The sequence below is a fragment of the Pseudophryne corroboree genome, chromosome 3 (genome assembly GCF_028390025.1).
Source record: "Pseudophryne corroboree isolate aPseCor3 chromosome 3, aPseCor3.hap2, whole genome shotgun sequence".
NCBI lineage: Eukaryota > Metazoa > Chordata > Amphibia > Anura > Myobatrachidae > Pseudophryne > Pseudophryne corroboree.
Genome location: NC_086446.1, coordinates 27,332,041 through 27,348,993, shown reverse-complemented (window position 1 = coordinate 27,348,993; position 16,953 = coordinate 27,332,041). Strand labels below are relative to the sequence as shown.

The following is a 16,953-nucleotide window of genomic DNA, read 5'->3' as shown; positions in this document are numbered from 1 at the left end:
CATATTCCGGGGGTCGGCAACTGGGAAACAGACATCCTCAGCAGACACGACCTCCATCCGGGAGAGTGGGGACTTCATCAGGAAGTTTTCACGCTACTGGCAAATCGATGGGAACTCCCACAGGTGGACATGATGGCGTCACGCCTCAACAAAAAGCTAAACAGGTATTGCGCCAGGTCAAGGGACCCTCAGGCGATAGCTGTGGACGCACTAGTAACACCGTGGGTGTTCCAGTCGGTCTATGTGTTTCCTCCTCTACCTCTCATACCAAAGGTGCTGAGAATTGTAAGAAAAAGAAGAGGGAGAACAATATTCATCGCTCCGGATTGGCCAAGAAGGACTTGCTACTCGGAATTGCAAGAAATGCTCACAGAGGATCCATGGCCTCTGCCTCTCAGACAGGACCTGTTACAACAAGGACCCTGTCTGTTCCAAGACTTACCGCGGCTGCGTTTGACGGCATGGCGGTTGAACGCCAGATCCTAGCGGAAAAGGGCATTCCGGGTGAAGTTATTCCTACGCTGATAAAGGCTAGGAAGGACGTGACAGCAAAGCATTATCACCGTATATGGCGAAAATATGTTGCTTGGTGTGAGGCCAGGAGGGCCCCTACAGAGGAATTCCAGCTGGGTCGATTCCTGCACTTCCTACAGTTAGGAGTGACTATGGGCCTAAAATTAGGATCCATAAAAGGTCCAGATTTCGGCCCTATCTATTTTCTTTCAAAAGGAACTGGCTTCACTGCCTGAAGTTCAGACTTTTGTTAAGGGAGTGTTGCGTATTTAGCCCCCTTTTGTGCCACCAGTGGCACCTTGGGATCTCAACGTGGTGTTGGGTTTCCTGAAATCCCACTGGTTTGAGCCACTTAAGACCGTGGAGCTAAAGTATCTCACGTGGAAAGTGGTCATGCTGTTGGCCTTAGCTTCGGCTAGGCGAGTGTCAGAATTGGCGGCTTTGTCATGTAAAAGCCCCTATCTGGTTTTCCATATGGACAGGGCAGAATTGCGAACTCGTCCCCAATTTCTTCCTAAGGTGGTATTGTTTCATTTGAACCAACCTATTGTGGTGCCTGCGGCTACTCGTGACTTGGAGGATTCCAAGTTGCTGGATGTGGTCCGGGCTTTGAAGATTTATGTTAACAGAACGGCTGGAGTCAGGAAGACTGACTCGCTGTTTATCCTGTATGCATCCAACAAGCTGGGTGCTCCTGCTTCAAAGCAGACTATTGCGCGCTGGATCTGTAGCAAGATTCACCAGGCTCATTCTGCAGCAGGATTGCCGCATCCAAAATCAGTGAAAGCCCACTCCACATGGAAGGTGGGTTCCTCTTGGGCGGCTGCCCGAGGGGTCTCGGCATTACAGCTTTGCCGAGCTGCTACATGGTCGGGTTCAAACACATTTGCAAAATTCTCTAAGTTTGATACCCTGGCTGAGGAGGACCTTGTGTTTGCCCACTCAGTGCTGCAGAGTCATCCTCACTCTCCCGCCCGTTTGGAGGCTTTGGTATAATCGCCATGGTCCTTACAGAGTCCCCAGCATCTACTAGGACGTTAGAGAAAATATTTTACTCACCGGTAATTCTATTTCTCGTAGTCCGTAGTGGATGCTGGGCGCCCGTCCCAAGTGCGGACTTTCTGCAATACGTGTATATAGTTATTGCTTAATAAAGGGTTGTTATGTTGGCATCCATTGGTTGATGCTCCGTTGTTGTTCATACTGTTAAATGGGTAAGTTTATCACGAGTTGTACAGTGTGATTGGTGTAGCTGGTATGAGTCTTACCCTGGATTCCAAAATCCTTTCCTTATAATGTCAGCTCTTCCGGGCACAGTTTCCTTAACTGAGGTCTGGAGGAGGGGCATAGAGGGAGGAGCCAGTGCACACCCCAGGTAGCACTAAATCTTTCTTTAGAGTGCCCAGTCTCCTGCGGAGCCAGTCTATTCCCATGGTCCTTACGGAGTCCCCAGCATCCACTACGAACTACGAGAAATAGATTTACCGGTGAGTAAAATCTTATTTTTCCTAATTATCATTTATCAACTACTCTGTTAAAAACTAAAATTCATAATTTGTCCCATCAAAACCTGTGTTAACATGGATTTGTAAGTCAATAACAGTAAGTCTTGGTCACAAGCTTTAACCCGGTAAAAATTTGCACAACCTTCTTTGAGGCTATTTGAAAATGCCCATATGGAATTTCTACTTCCAAATTACTTTTACTGTGCATGAATTCTCCAATGGTCAACAAGAGATGATTTCCGTGTAAAACATTTCCCACACTCAGAACATGGAAATGGTTTCTGATCTGCGTTAGTGCTGATGTTTAACAAGATGTGATTTCAATGCAAAACATTTCCCACACTCAGAACACAGAAACGGTTTCTCACCTGTGTGAGTTCTTTGATGTGTAACAAGATTTGATTTCACTGCAAAACATTTCCCACACTCAGAACATGGATATGGTTTCTCGCCTGTGTGAGTTCTCTGATGTGTAACAAGATCTGATTTCTGTGTAAAACATTTCCCACACTCAGAACATGGAAATGGTTTCTGATCTGCATGAGTTCTCTGATGTTTAACAAGACCCGATTTCAATGCAAAACATTTCCCACACTCAGAACACAGAAACGGTTTCTCACCTGTGTGAGTTCTCTGATGTTTAACAAGATCTGATTTATGTGTAAAACATTTCCCACACTCAGAACATGGAAATGGTTTCTCACCTGTGTGAAGTCTCTGATGTGGAACAAGAGCTGATTTCTGTTTAAAACATTTCCCACACTCCAAACATGGAAATGGTTTCTCACCTCTGTGTATTCTCTGATGTCTAACAAGTTCTGATTTATGTGTAAAACATTCCCCACACTCAGAACATGGCAATGACATCTCATCTGCGTGAATTCTCTGATGTTGAACAAGATGTGATTTCTGTGTAAAACATTTTCCACACTCAGAACATGGAAATGGTTTCTCACCTGTGTGAAGTCTCTGATGTGGAACAAGACCTGATTTCAATGTAAAACATTTCCCACACTCCAAACATGGAAATGGTTTCTCACCTGTGTGTATTCTCTGATGTCTAACAAGTTCTGATTTACATGTAACACATTTCCCACACTCCAAACATGTAAATAGTTTCTCACCTGTGTGTATTCTCTGATGTCTAACAAGTTCTGATTTACGTTTAAAACATTTCCCACACTCAGAACATGGAAATGACATCTCATCTGCGTGAATTCTCTGATGTTTAACAAGATGTGATTTCTGTGTAAAACATTTCCCACACTCAGAACATGGAAATGGTCTCTCACCTGTGTGACTTCTCTGATGTCTAACAAGTTCTGATTTCTGTGTAAAACATTTTCCACACTCAGAACATGGAAATGGCATCTCATCTGCGTGAATTCTCTGATGTTTAACAAGATGTGATTTCTGTGTAAAACATTTCCCACACTCAGAACATGGAAATGGTCTCTCACCTGTGTGACTTCTCTGATGTCTAACAAGTTCTGATTTCTGTGTAAAACATTTTCCACACTCAGAGCATGGAAACGGTTTCTCACCTGTGTGTGTCCTGTGATGTCTTACAACAGCTGATTTACATGTAAAACTTTTCCCATATACAGAACAGGAAAACGTACTTTCACCAATAGCTTTTTTGTGTGTAGTAATATATGAATCATTAGGAGAGCAATCCTCATGGGTAAAGGGATTAGATAATATATCTGCACTGTGAAGTACAAGATGTATATTTAGGTTATTGGTGTTTTCTCTGGGAGAATTTGATGCAAAGTTGTTACATTCCATCTTAAATTCTGGAGACAAAATGAGACATCCTTCCGAAGTATTCCCGATTTTGCTTCCATCTGTTGGAAATAAATATATGGAAATAAACAAAATGTTTGCTTAATAATTCTTTGAAAAACTCAAGGAGTCCTTGGGTATGGGTTACTCACTGGTCATCTGAGTAGAGAAAAGAAAGAGGCAGCAACAAGGTATAATGGGTAGCTCCTCCTTATCTTATTTGTCTATAAGCATCTTAAGAAGCTGCCTGTAAAAATATACTAAGAATATACCTGGAGGGAAATATTGGGGCTGCCGTAGAGTACATTGACTATATGAAGTTATCAGGTAAAACATTTTCAGACATCACGGGAGCCTTGTTGTATAGCAGGTACCCAAACAATAATAACAAATCACAGATCATTTCATGGTCAAATGACGGGACCAGACTACAGATCTACAATGTCTAGGTCAACACCATAAAGTCAACATATGAAAGGTCGACAATAGAAAAGGTATACATGTACAAAGGCCGATGGGTTCAAATGGTCAACACGGCAATGGCCAACACACACACATATGGTCGATGGATTTTTTGTATTGTTGCAAGTACTATTTAGTGTGCCGGGGGGGAGGGGGATACCTGGGGGAAAAAGCCCCCCTTTTGTTTACTGTTTGCTATGACCCCTCTCTTTCATGCACCTGAATAGTGCTTGCAGATTGAGCAGCTTTCACTGTATTTGTAGTTGTGAGAGGCATTTGGAAGGCATGCTGGTTCCTGTAGTGCTACTTGGAGATCCCAGGGGTGGCTCCTAGGTAAGCTAGCCCTCAATTTGGGTGTATTTCTATATGGGCCTTTATAATGAGGCCTTACAATAGACAATCACATGGCACTGAGTGGATACTGTTATCATTCAGTGTAGGTACTGCTGTAATCTGAGAAGCTGTGAAGGCCTATGGCAGTTTACCATGTATTTGCAAATGCATGCAACAAATATCTCTGAATTTCTATTAAGTTTTTAAAGTATTGTTGGAACTTGCAAGTACTATTTAGTATGCTTTGTTTTCTATTTGCTGTGAGCCCACCCTTTCATGCACCTGAAAATTGCTGCCGGATTGATTGAGCAGCTTCCAGTTTGTAGAATGGGTTAGAGTAGGGGTGGGTAAAATGCGGCCCGCGGGCCGGATGCGACCCGCAAACTGATCCTGTCCAGCCCACTGCCTGACACCAGCGAGCAATGACAAGCGGCCCGAATGGCTGAGCTGCTGGTCATTGCTCTGAGCTGCAGTACCTCCAAGCTGCCGGCGGCGCCTCTCTCCCCTGCTGCTGCGTTGTGGCAGCCTCCTCCCTCCTCCAGAGTCCCCAGTGACGACGTCTGGGTTCAGCCGAAAAGGGGCGGAGCTACGTGCCGAAGAGGGGCAGGGGCTACATGGGACCTCAGGGGCGGAGCTACACGGTACAAGAGCCAGGCTTGTACAGAATAGATCCATCCTTCCTGCCACAGCCAGCCAGATCAGTAAAGTTAATGGGAAAAGTAAGAGAAAGAAAGGTGTGTGTGTATATATTTGTGTGTGCGGGCAGTGGCGTCAGTCTGTTTTTAGGTTTGGTGGAGAGATCTTTAGCTCTCGCTGTACCATCCCCTCCCGTGTTGTCACCATGTCACCCCCGTGTTATGTCACGTATAACCCCCCCGTGTTCTGTCACTGTGTCACACCCCCCGTGTTCTGTCACCCCCACCGTGTTCTGTCACTGTCACCCTCCCCGTGTTCTGTCACTGTGTCACACCTTTCCCCAGGGGCCATAAGACACTGGATAATTTGCTTGCTGCACAATAATTATCCTAAATAAAATGTTAATGTGTAAAAGGGGGCTCTACCTGTCATAATGTGTAAAAGGGGCTCTACCTGCTGTAATGTGTAAAAGGGGCTCTACCTTCCATACTGTGTAAAAGGGGCTCTATCTGGTGTAGTGTGTGTAAGTGGCGCTGTGTGGCGCAATTTGAATAATGGAGACTATTGTGCAGCCTAATATGAATCTGTATTATTTTTTGCCCACGCCCCTTCCACATGAAGCACGTCCCTATATTATTGGCAAGTTGGGGGAGCTGCTATTTTGTATGTGGCCCTCGGATACTGACAGGAAATTGCCCACCCCTGGGTTAGAGCCTAGGACACTTTGACGGTGACACTGAAGATCTCTGCAGATAAAGGGTTAGAGCTTGAGATATTTGGACACTGAAGGTCTCTGCTGAGAATGGGTCAGTGCCTGAGACCCTTGGACACTGAAGATCTCTGCTGAGAATGGGTCAGAGCCTGAGACCCTTGGACATTGAAGATCTCTGCTAAGAATGGGTCAGAGCCTGAGACCCTTGGACACTGAAGATCTCTGCTAAGAATGGGTCAGAGCCTGAGACCCTTGGACACTGAAGATCTCTGTAGAGAATGGGTCTGATCGGTCATACACTCGGACACTGAAGATCTATGCAGCATATGGGTCAGAGCCTGAGACCCTCAGACACTGAAGATCTCGTCAGAGAAAGGGTCAAAGCTTGAGACCCTCGGAGACTGAAGATCTCTCCAGAGAATGGGTCTGATCAGTCGTTTAATCTTTTGAATTCTCTCTTGCGACACTGAAGCTGTGTCTCACTTGACATGGATAGTAAATAAAACAATTTTCCGTGTGAGCAATGTTCAATGTGGGCATAATTCCGTGTGGGCATTTTTCTTGTGCACATCTATGACTGTGGGTTTTATCCCCATGTGCAATTTTCTTTCTGGCTTTTTCTGGTCATTGAAACTTACAGTATCCATTTATAAATGTTTGGTCTTTACAAAGTGACTGAGACTCATGAGATCTGAAAGTCATTCTGCTTTCTTCAGCCAGAAAATATTTTAAATAAAAAGTTCTCTTCTTGAAAGCGGACAACAGGGAAGCAATTTGTTTCTCCAAGTGTCTGTTGAATAATGCGAACTACTGCACTCAGGATTGTGGGTTTTGGGACTTCTTATAAAAAATGAGAGTTATGGTAGACTCACGTTTATTAAATCTCTTTGAAGTCCATACTGTCCACAGGGATACCTTGGGGGGTATTGGTGGTGGATAGGACTGGGCATCAAACAGTTAAAGCTTTTGCAGCTCCCAGAATACGCTAGTCCTTCCCTCTTATACCCCACCCACAGTTAAGGCTCTTCAGTTTTGTCAAGATGCCCAAAGCAGGAACAGGAAAGGAGATAAGGTAGGTTGGTACACAGAAGAATCACACTCTCATGCAAAAGAGAAGAGAACCGGTGATCAAGATGAAAAACCCACAAAAGCCATTTGCGTCAGGGTGGGCGCACTGTGGACCCTATGGACTTCGAAGAAAGAGAGTTAACGAGTTCAAAGAACAGCCCTGTCCTGATGATAGATCAGAAAGGGGGAGACCCCAAATCTGACACCCTTTGGGCAGATGCAATAGCCAGAAGAAAGAGAGTCTTTGACGTTAGCCATTTCAGGTCCACTTACTGCAGAGGTTCAAACGGAGGCTCCTGAAGTGCTCGGAGAACCACTGACAAGTTCCACGGAGCCACTGGAGGGACATAGGGAGGTTGAATACAAAGGACACCCTGAAGAAAGGTGCAAACATCAGGCAGTGGAGCAATCTTGCGCTGGAACCAGACTGATAGAACAGAGATGTGCACTTTTAGAGAGGCCAGACGGAGTCTGAGATCCAATCCATCTTGAAGAAAGGCATGGATTCAGGAAACTCTAAAAACCGAAACAATCAGCGCACCACTGGAAGTACGTATGCCACACACGGTAGTAAAAACGGGCTAAGGCCGGTTTCTGGGCTCTGAGCATGGTGTGAATCACAGAGTGAGATAAACCTTTGGACGTTAGGAGGGATGACTCAAGAGTAATGCCGTCAAGGACAGATGGGCTAGGTCTGAGACCCTGAGACAACAGATCTGGTCACAGAGGAAGTGTCTGTGGAGAGACTCCGTAGATCTGAGAACCAATGGCACCAGGTCATAATGTCCTCGGCAGGCTCCATTTGTCCACTAGAAGTTGGAAGACCTCTGGGTGTAGAGCCCACTCTCTGGCATGCACATACTGACAGCTGAGGAAATCTGACTACCAGTTGAGAATCCCTGGGATAAACACTGCCGAGAAGGCTGGACGATGATGTTCAGCCCATTGGAGAATGTGAACCACTTCTTGCATTACCAAGCGACTGGGAGCACCTCCTGGATGGTTAAGATAAACCATCGCAGTGGCGTTGTTGGAATGAACCTGAACAGGTCTACCTTGGAGAATGTCCTGAGCCAGAGTGAGCTCCCTGTAGACAGCTCGAAGCTCCGGGGTGTTGATTGATAACTCTGGGTGGCTGTCCAATGACCCTGAAAGGAATGTTGGCCATTTACTGCCCCCTTCCACGGAGACTGGCATGTGTGGTTAGGAGTACCCAATCCGGGATCCATAAGGGCCAACCCTTGTCCAAATGAGATGACTGGAGCCACCAGGATAGGGACAGGTGTACTTTCAGAGAGAAGATCATCTGGGACCTGATGAGATGCGGCTGTCCATTCCATCTGGACAGGATCAGGTGTTGCAGGGGTCTGGAGTGGATCTGGGCATACTCCACCATATCGATTGTGAAGATAATGGACCCAAAGACCTGCATGGCTGAGTGAATTGACACTCGTTGACTGTGAAGCAACCTGTGGACATATTTCTGTAGTGTGGCCAACATAACTGCCGGAATGAAAATTCTTTGTACCGGAGAATCCAGGAGAGCTCCTAGGTGTAGCATTCCTTAAGCAGGCATCAATGATTACTTTTTCCAACTGATTAACCAGCCATGTGTGTGCAGGAAAGCAATGGTCAGCTGAAGATGGTGTCGTAGAACCTCCAGAGTGTGCAAGGATCAGCAGGTCATCCAGGTATGGGAGAGTCTGACCCCTTAGCGATGCAGCTGTGCCACCATTACAGCCATGATTTTGGTAAAGACTCTGTGAGCAATAGAAAGACTAACAGGCAGTGCGCAAAATTGGTAATGTTGCTGGAGGACAGCGAACCATAGGAAAACTGATGAGATGGTGCTATAGGCTCATGTAGGTAAGCGTCCTGAATGTCCGGGGACACCATAAAGTCTCCAAGCTCCATAGGTAAGACTATAGAGCAGAGGATTTCCATATGAAACCTGGGCACTCTGATAAACTTGTTGAGAGATTTTAGATTGATAGGCCGAAAAGATCCAGTGGGTTTCAGAACCAAGAAGAGGGTGGAGTAAAGACGCATCCCTCGCTGTGACGAAAGAACCAGGGTAACTACCCCCAGTGCAACAGGGACTGAATGGCCTTTTGGAGGGCCAAGGCTTTGCTTGGGACTGATGGGAGGTCTGCAAAAAAATGGCTGTGGGGGGGCATCTCCGGAATGAGAGCGTACCCGTTAGAGACCACTTCCTGCACCCAGGCGTCTTTGGTCTGATACCAGGTTTGTGCAAACTGAAAAACCCGGCCTCCCGCCCTGGGATCCCCTAGGAGGAGACCCATCCAGTCAGGCAGAGGCTTTATCCTCAGACTTGGGCATAGGATGTCTGGTATCCCAGGTCTGTTTAGCTCTGGGCTTGGAGGCCTTCTGGAAGCTGACTGCCGAGGAAAGGACTATCTTATAGCCTAATCTTGATGGCGAAATGACCAAAAGGAAGATGACCGAGACCTTGGGGTAGATGCAGAGGGCAGAAAAGCAGTTTTGGTGGCTGCTAGAGTAGACACCATTTTGTCTAATTCAGTGCCAAAAAGTATGTACCCAGTGCAGGGCAGCATTTCCTGGGCCTTCTTGGAATCGGTGTAGACTTTCCATGAGCATAGCCAGAGGTTGCGGCGGGCTACCACAGAGGTGGCAGACGCCTTGGAAGCTAGGAGACCAGTATCCAGAACCACTTCCCCAAGATAGGATGCAGCATCCCTAACATGTGTTATATGGGACATCATTTCCTGGGAAGTGTCAGAAAGAAGACCTTACTCCAGAACCTCTGGTCAGTTCTCAACAGTCTTGGCGATCCAGGCCACGGCCATAGCAGGCCGAGTAAAAGCTCCTGTAAATGAATACACAGATTTGAGACAGGCTTCAACCCTATCCATAGTCTCCTTTGGAGAATGCAGGAAAAGGTAAGGTAGAGGTTTTAACCAGACATGCCACGTGGGAATCCATAGCTGGAGGAACCTCACACTTAGCACAATCTTTCGCTGGAATAAGGTAGAACTAAGTCAGGCGCTTTGGCAAGTGGAACTTCTTACCAGGAGTTTGTTAAGATGCTCAGACTAAGGAAATGCTGCCTTAACTGCCTTCTGGCGCTTAAATAGCGGAGCCTTTTTTGGAGGAGGAACCGTGTCCTCTTATTCTAATTGAAGAATAGATACATCTAAGGTAGACTGATGCGCCTCTGCACCCAAGAGGGACTCCGTTAGAGAGACATCTTCCACCTCTGCCTCTCCAGATGATGCCTCATGATCTGAAAGCAGCGTAGACTGTGAGGCTAGCACAGGATGCCTAGCGGCTTTTTTGGGCAAGGGTCTGTTACCCTGTAACATCTGTTGAGAAGCAGTAGAAAACAAGAATTTACTCACCGGTAATTCTATTTCTCGTAGTCCGTAGTGGATTCTGGGTACTCCGTAAGGACCATGGGGAATAGCGGGCTCCGCAGGAGACTGGGCGCAACTAAAGAAAGCTTTAGGACTACCTGGTGTGCACTGGCTCCTCCCTCTATGACCCTCCTCCAGACCTCACTTAGGATACTGTGCCCGGAAGAGCTGACACAATAAGGAAAGGATTTTGAATCCCGGGTAAGACTCATACCAGCCACACCAATCACACCGTACAACTCTTGATACTATACCCAGTTAACAGTATGAAATACAACGGAGCCTCTCAACAGATGGCTCTCAACAATAACCCTTTAGTTAAACAATAACTATATACAAGTATCGCAGACAATCCGCACTTGGGATGGGCACCCAGCATACACTACGGACTACGAGAAATAGATTTACCAGTGAGTAAAATCTTATTTTCTCTAACGTCCTAAGTGGATGCAGGGACTCCGTAAGGACCATGGGGATTATACCAAAGCTCCCAAACGGGCGGGAGAGTGCGGATGACTCTGCAGCACCGAATGAGCGATCTCTAGGTCCTCCTCAGCCAGGGTGTCAAACTTGTAGAATCTTGCAAATGTGTTTGACCCCGACCAAGTAGCTGCTCGGCAAAGTTGCAAAGCAGAGACCCCTCGGGCAGCCACCCAAGAAGAGCCCACCTTCCTCGTGGAATGGGCTTTCACTGATCTAGGACGCGGCAGTCCAGCCGCAGAATGTGCAAGCTAAATTGTGCTACAGATCCAGCGAGCAATAGTCTGCTTTGAAGCAGGAGCACCCAGCTTGTTGGGTGCGTACAGGATAAATAGCGAGTCAGTTTTCCTGACTCTAGCCGTCCTGGAAACAAACTTTTAGGGCCCTGACTACATCCAGCAACTTGGAATCCTCCAAGTCCCGAGTAGCCGCAGGCACCACGATAGGCTGGTTCAAATGAAACGCTGAAACCACCTTAGGAAGAAATTGTGGAGGAGTCCTCAATTTCGCCCTATCCATATGGAAAATCAGATAAGTGCTTTTACATGACAAAGCCGCCAACTCTGACACACGCCTGGCCGAAGCCAAGGCCAACAGCATGACCACTTTCCACGTGAGATATTTTAGCGCCACAGTTTTAAGTGGCTCAAACCAATGCGACTTAAAGAAATCCAACACCACGTTGAGATCCCAAGGTGCCACTGGAGGCACAAAAGGGGGCTGAATATGCAGCACTCCTTTAACAAAAGTCTGAACTTCAGGCAGTGAAGCCAGTTCTTTCTGGAAGAAAATCGACAGAGCCGAAATCTGGACCTTAATGGACCCCAATTTGAGGCCCATAGTCACCCCTGACTGTAGGAAGTGCAGGAATCGACCCAGCTGAAATTCCTCCGTTGGGGCCTTCCTGGCCTCACACCAAGCAACATATTTTCGCCATATGCGGTGATAATGTTTTGCGGTCACATCCTTCCTGGCTTTGATCAGCGTAGGAATGACTTCCTCCCGAATGCCCTTTTCCTTCAGGATCCGGTGTTCAACCGCCATGCCGTCAAACGCAGCCACGGTAAGTGTAGGAACAGGCAGGGCCCCTGCTGCAGCAGGTCTTGTCTGAGCGGTAGAGGCCATGGGTCCTCTGAGATAATTTCTTGAAGTTCTGGGTACCAAGCTCTTCTTGGCCAATCCGGAACAATGAGTATAGTTCTTACTCTTCTCCTTCTTATTATCCTCAGCACCTTTGGTATGAGAGGAAGAGGAGGGAACACATAAACCGACCGGTACACCCACGGTGTCACTAGAGCATCCACCGCTATCGCCTAAGGGTCCCTTGACCTGGCGCAATAGTTTTCTAGTTTTTTGTTGAGGCGGGACGCCATCATGTCCACCTGTGGCCTTTCCCAACGGTTTGTAATCAGCTGGAAGACTTCTGGATAAAGTCCCCACTCTAACGGATGGAGGTCGTGCCTGCTGAATAAGTCTGCTTCCCAGTTGTCCACTCCCGGAATGAACACTGCTGACAGTGCTAACACGTGATTTTCCGCCCATCGGAGAATCCTTGTGGCTTCTGCCATTGCCATCCTGCTTCTCGTGCCGCCCTGTCGGTTTACATGGGCGACCACCGTGATGTTGTCTGACTGGATCAGTACCGGCTGACTTTGAAGCAGGGACCTTGCCTGACTTAAGGCATTGTAAATGACCCTTAGTTCCAGAATATTTATGTGTAGGGATATCTCCTGGCTTGACCATAGTCCTTGGAAATGTCTTCCCTGTGTGACTGCCCCCCAGCCTCGAAGGCTGGCATCCGTGGTTACCAGGACCCAGTCCTGTATGCCGAATCTGTGGCCCTCCAGAAGATGAGCACTCTGCAGCCACCACAATAGAGACACCCTGGTCCTTGCAGACAGGGTTATCATCCGATGCATCTGAAGATGCGATCAGGACCACTTGTCCAACAGATCCCACTGAAAGATCCGTGCATGGAACCGTCCGAATGGAATTGCTTCATAAGAAGCTACCATCTTTCCCAGGACTCGCGTGCAGTGGTGCACCGACACCTGTTTTGGTTTGAGGAGGTCTCTGACTAGCGATGACAACTCCCTGGCCTTCCCCTCCGGGAGAAACACCCTTTTCTGTTCTGTGTCCAGAACCATCCCCAGGAACAATAGACGCGTTGCAGGAACCAGCTGCGACTTTGGAATATTCAGGATCCAGCCGTGCTGTTGTAGCACTTCCCGAGCTAGTGCTACTCCGATCAACAACTATTCCCTGGACCTCGCCTTTATAAGGAGATCGTCCAAGTACGGGATAATTATAACTCCCTTTTTTCACAGGAGTATCATCATTTCGGCCATTACCTTGGTAAATACCCTCGGTGCCGTGGACAGACCAAACGGCAACGTCTGGAATTGGTAATGACAGTCCTGTACCATAAATCTGAGGTACTCCTGTTGAGGAGGGTAAATGGGGACATGCAGGTAAGCATCCTTGATGTCCAGTGATACCATGTAATCCCCTTCCTCCAGGCTTGAAATAACCGCCCTGAGCGATTCTCCGGTTTCGGTACCACAAACATTGTGGAATAGTAACCCCTTCCTTGTTGAAGGAGGGGTACCTTGACTATCACCTGCTGCGAATACAGCTTGTGAATTGTCTCTAGCACTGCCTCCCTGTCCAAGGGAGTCGTTGGCAAGGCAGATTTTAGGAAACGGCGAGGGGGAGACGTCTCGAATTCCAGCTTGTATCCCTGAGACACCACTTGTAGAATCCAGGGATCCACCCGTGAGCAAGCCCATTGATTGCTGAAGTACTTGAGACAGGCCCCCACCACACCTGGCTCCGCCAGTGGAGCCCCAGCGTCATGCTGTGGACTTAGAGGAAGCGGGGGAGGACTTTTGTTCCTGGGAACTGGCTGTATTTTGCAGCTTTTTCCCCCTCCCTCTGCCTCTGGGCAGAAAGGACGCGCCTCTAACCCGCTTGCCCTTCTGGGGTCGAAAGGACTGTACCTGATAATACGGTGCTTTCTTTGGCTGTGAGGGAACATGGGGTAAAAATGCTGATTTCCCAGCTGTCGCTGTGGAAACTAGGTCAGAGAGACCATCCCCAAACAACTCCTCACCCTTGTAAGACAAAACTTCCATGTGCCTTTTAGAATCTGCATCCCCTGTCCACTGCCGAGTCCATAAACCCCTCCTGGCAGAAATGGACAGTGCATTTATTCTAGATGCCAGCCGGCAAATATCCCTCTGTGCATCTCTCATGTATAAGACAGCGTCTTTTATATGCTCTATGGTTAGCAATATAGTGTCCCTGTCTAAGGTATCAATATTTTCTGACCGAGAATCTGACCACGCAGCTGCAGCACTGCACATCCATGCTGAAGCAATAGCTGGTCGCAGTATAATGCCTGAGTGTGTATAAACAGACTTCAGGATAGCCTCCTGCTTTCTATCAGCAGGTTCCTTGAGGGCGGCCGTGTCCGGAGACGGCAGTGCCACCTTCTTTGATAGACGTGTGAGCACTTTATCTACCTTAGGGTGCGTCTCCCAGCGTAACCTGTCCTCTGGCGTGAAAGGGTACACCATTAGTAACTTTTTAGAAATTACCAGTTTCTTATCGGGGGAAGCCCACGCTTCTTCACATACTTCATTTAATTCATCAGATGGGGGAAAAACCACTGGTAGTTTTTTCTCCCCAAACTTTATACCCTTTTTTGTGGTACCTGGGGTAACATCACAAATGTGCAAGACATTTTTCATTGCCGCAATCATATAACGGATGGCTCTATTGGAATGTACAGTAGTCTCCTCGTCGTCGACACTGGAGTCGGTATCCGAGTCGACATCTGTGTCTGCCATCTGAGGTAGCGGGCGTTTTAGGGCCCCTGATGGCTTTTGAGACACCTGGGCAGGCACGAGCTGAGAAGCCGGCTGTCCCACATCTGTTATGTCGTCAAACCTCTTATGTAAAGAGTCAACACCATCACGTAATTCCTTCCACATTACCATCCATTCAGGTGTCGGCCACGCAGGGGGTGACATCACATTTATCGGCACCTGCTCCGCCTCCACATAAGCCTCCTCAAACATGTCGACACAGCCATACCGACACACCGCACACACACAGGGAATGCTCTGACTGAGGACAGGACCCCACAAAAGCCCTTTGGGGAGACAGAGAGAGAGAGTATGCCAGCACAGACCAGAGCGCTATATAACACAGGGATTAACACTATAACTGAGTGATTTTTCCCAATAGCTGCTTATATATGCAATACTGCGTCTAAATTTAGTGCCCACCCTCTCTTTTTTACCCTGTGTAGTCTGGAAACTGCAGGGGAGAGCCTAGGAGCGATCCTTCCAGCAGAGCTGTGAGGGAAAATGGCGCCAGTGTGCTGAGGGAGATAGCCCTGCCCCTTTTCCAGCGGACTTCTCACGCTTTTTTATGTATATCTGGCAGGGGTATTTTTCACATATATAGTCTCTATGACTATATTATGTGTTTTTTGTGCCAGCAAGGTATTCTATATTGCAGACCAGGGCGCCCCCCCCCAGCGCCCTGCACCCATCAGTGACCGGAGTGTGAGGTGTGCATGGGAAGCAATGGCGCACAGCTGCAGTGCTGTGCGCTACCTTGATGAAGACCGAAGTCTTCTGCCGCCGCTTTCCAGGAACGTCTTCTTGCTTCTGGCTCTGTAAGGGGGACGGCGGCGCGGCTCCGGGACCGGACGACCGAGGCTGGGCCTGTGTTCGATCCCTCTGAAGCTAATGGTGTCCAGTAGCCTAGAAGCCCAAGCTAGCTGCAAGCAGGTAGGTTCGCTTCTCTCCCCTTAGTCCCACGAAGCAGTGAGTCTGTTGCCAGCAGATCTCACTGAAAATAAAAAACCTAAAATATACTTTCTTTTCTAGGAGCTCAGGAGAGCCCCTAGTGTGCAACCAGCTCGGCCGGGCACAAAATTCTAACTGAGGTCTGGAGGAGGGTCAGAGGGAGGAGCCAGTGCAGACCAGGTAGTCCTAAAGCTTTCTTTAGTTGTGCCCAGTCTCCTGCGGAGCCGCTATTCCCCATGGTCCTTACGGAGTCCCAGCATCCACTTAGGACGTTAGTACCTAATCTTTCTTTCTATCTGGTGTGCACTGGATCCTCCCTCTATGCCCCTCCTCCAGACCTCAGTTAGGGAAACTGTGCCCGGAAGAGCTGACATTACTAGGAAAGGATTTGGAATCCAGGGTAAGACTCATACCAGCCACACCAATCACACCGTATAACTTGTGATAACTATACCCAGTTAACAGTATGAAACAACAAATGAGCCTCATTAACAGATGGCTCAGAACAATAACCCTTTAGTTAAGCAATAACTATATACATGTATTGCAGAGAGTCCGCACTTGGGACGGGCTCCCAGCATCCACTACGGACTACAGAAATAGAATTACCGGTGAGTAAATTCTTATTTTCTCTGACATCCTAGTGGATGCTGGGTACTCCGTAAGGACCATGGGGATTATACCAAAGCTCCCAAACGGGCGGGAGAGTGCGGATGACTCTGCAGCACCGAATGAGCAAACTCAAGGTCCTCCTCAGCCAGGGTATCAAACTTGTAGAATTTTGCAAATGTGTTTGAACCTGACCAAGTAGCTGCTCGGCAAAGTTGTAAAGCCGAGACCCCTCGGGCAGCCGCCCAAGAAGAGCCCACCTTCCTCGTGGAATGGGCTTTTACAGATTTAGGATGCGGCAGTACAGCCGCAGAATGTGCAAGTTGAATCGTGCTACAGATCCAGCGAGCAATAGTCTGCTTTGAAGCAGGAGCACCCAGCTTGTTGGGTGCATACAGGATAAATAGCAAATCAGTTTTCCTGACTCCAGCCGTCCTGGAAACATAGATTTTCAGGGCCCTGACTACGTCCAGCAACTTGGAATCCTCCAAGTCCCGAGTAGCCGCAGGCACCACAATAGGTTGGTTCAAATGAAACGCTGACACCACCTTAGGAAGGAATTGGGGACCTGTCCTCAATTCCGCTCTATCCGTATGGAAAATCAGATAAGGGCTTTTGCATGACAAAGCCGCCAA

The 16,953-nt window shown here is 47.8% G+C and overlaps 1 protein-coding gene across 2 annotated transcripts in view; it reads right to left on the bottom strand.

The window, feature by feature from the left end:
- Positions 1–1,928: 1,928 nt before the first annotated feature.
- Positions 1,929–16,953, bottom strand: part of LOC135054579 (gastrula zinc finger protein XlCGF26.1-like) — a 71,739-nt gene continuing 56,714 nt past the window's right edge. For both annotated transcript variants that reach the window (XM_063957739.1, XM_063957738.1), the window contains exon 6: positions 1,929–3,865. In XM_063957739.1, coding sequence (XP_063813809.1) covers positions 2,310–3,865 — 1,556 coding nt within the window. In that variant the 3' untranslated portion in view covers positions 1,929–2,309. The remainder of the gene's footprint in view (positions 3,866–16,953) is intronic.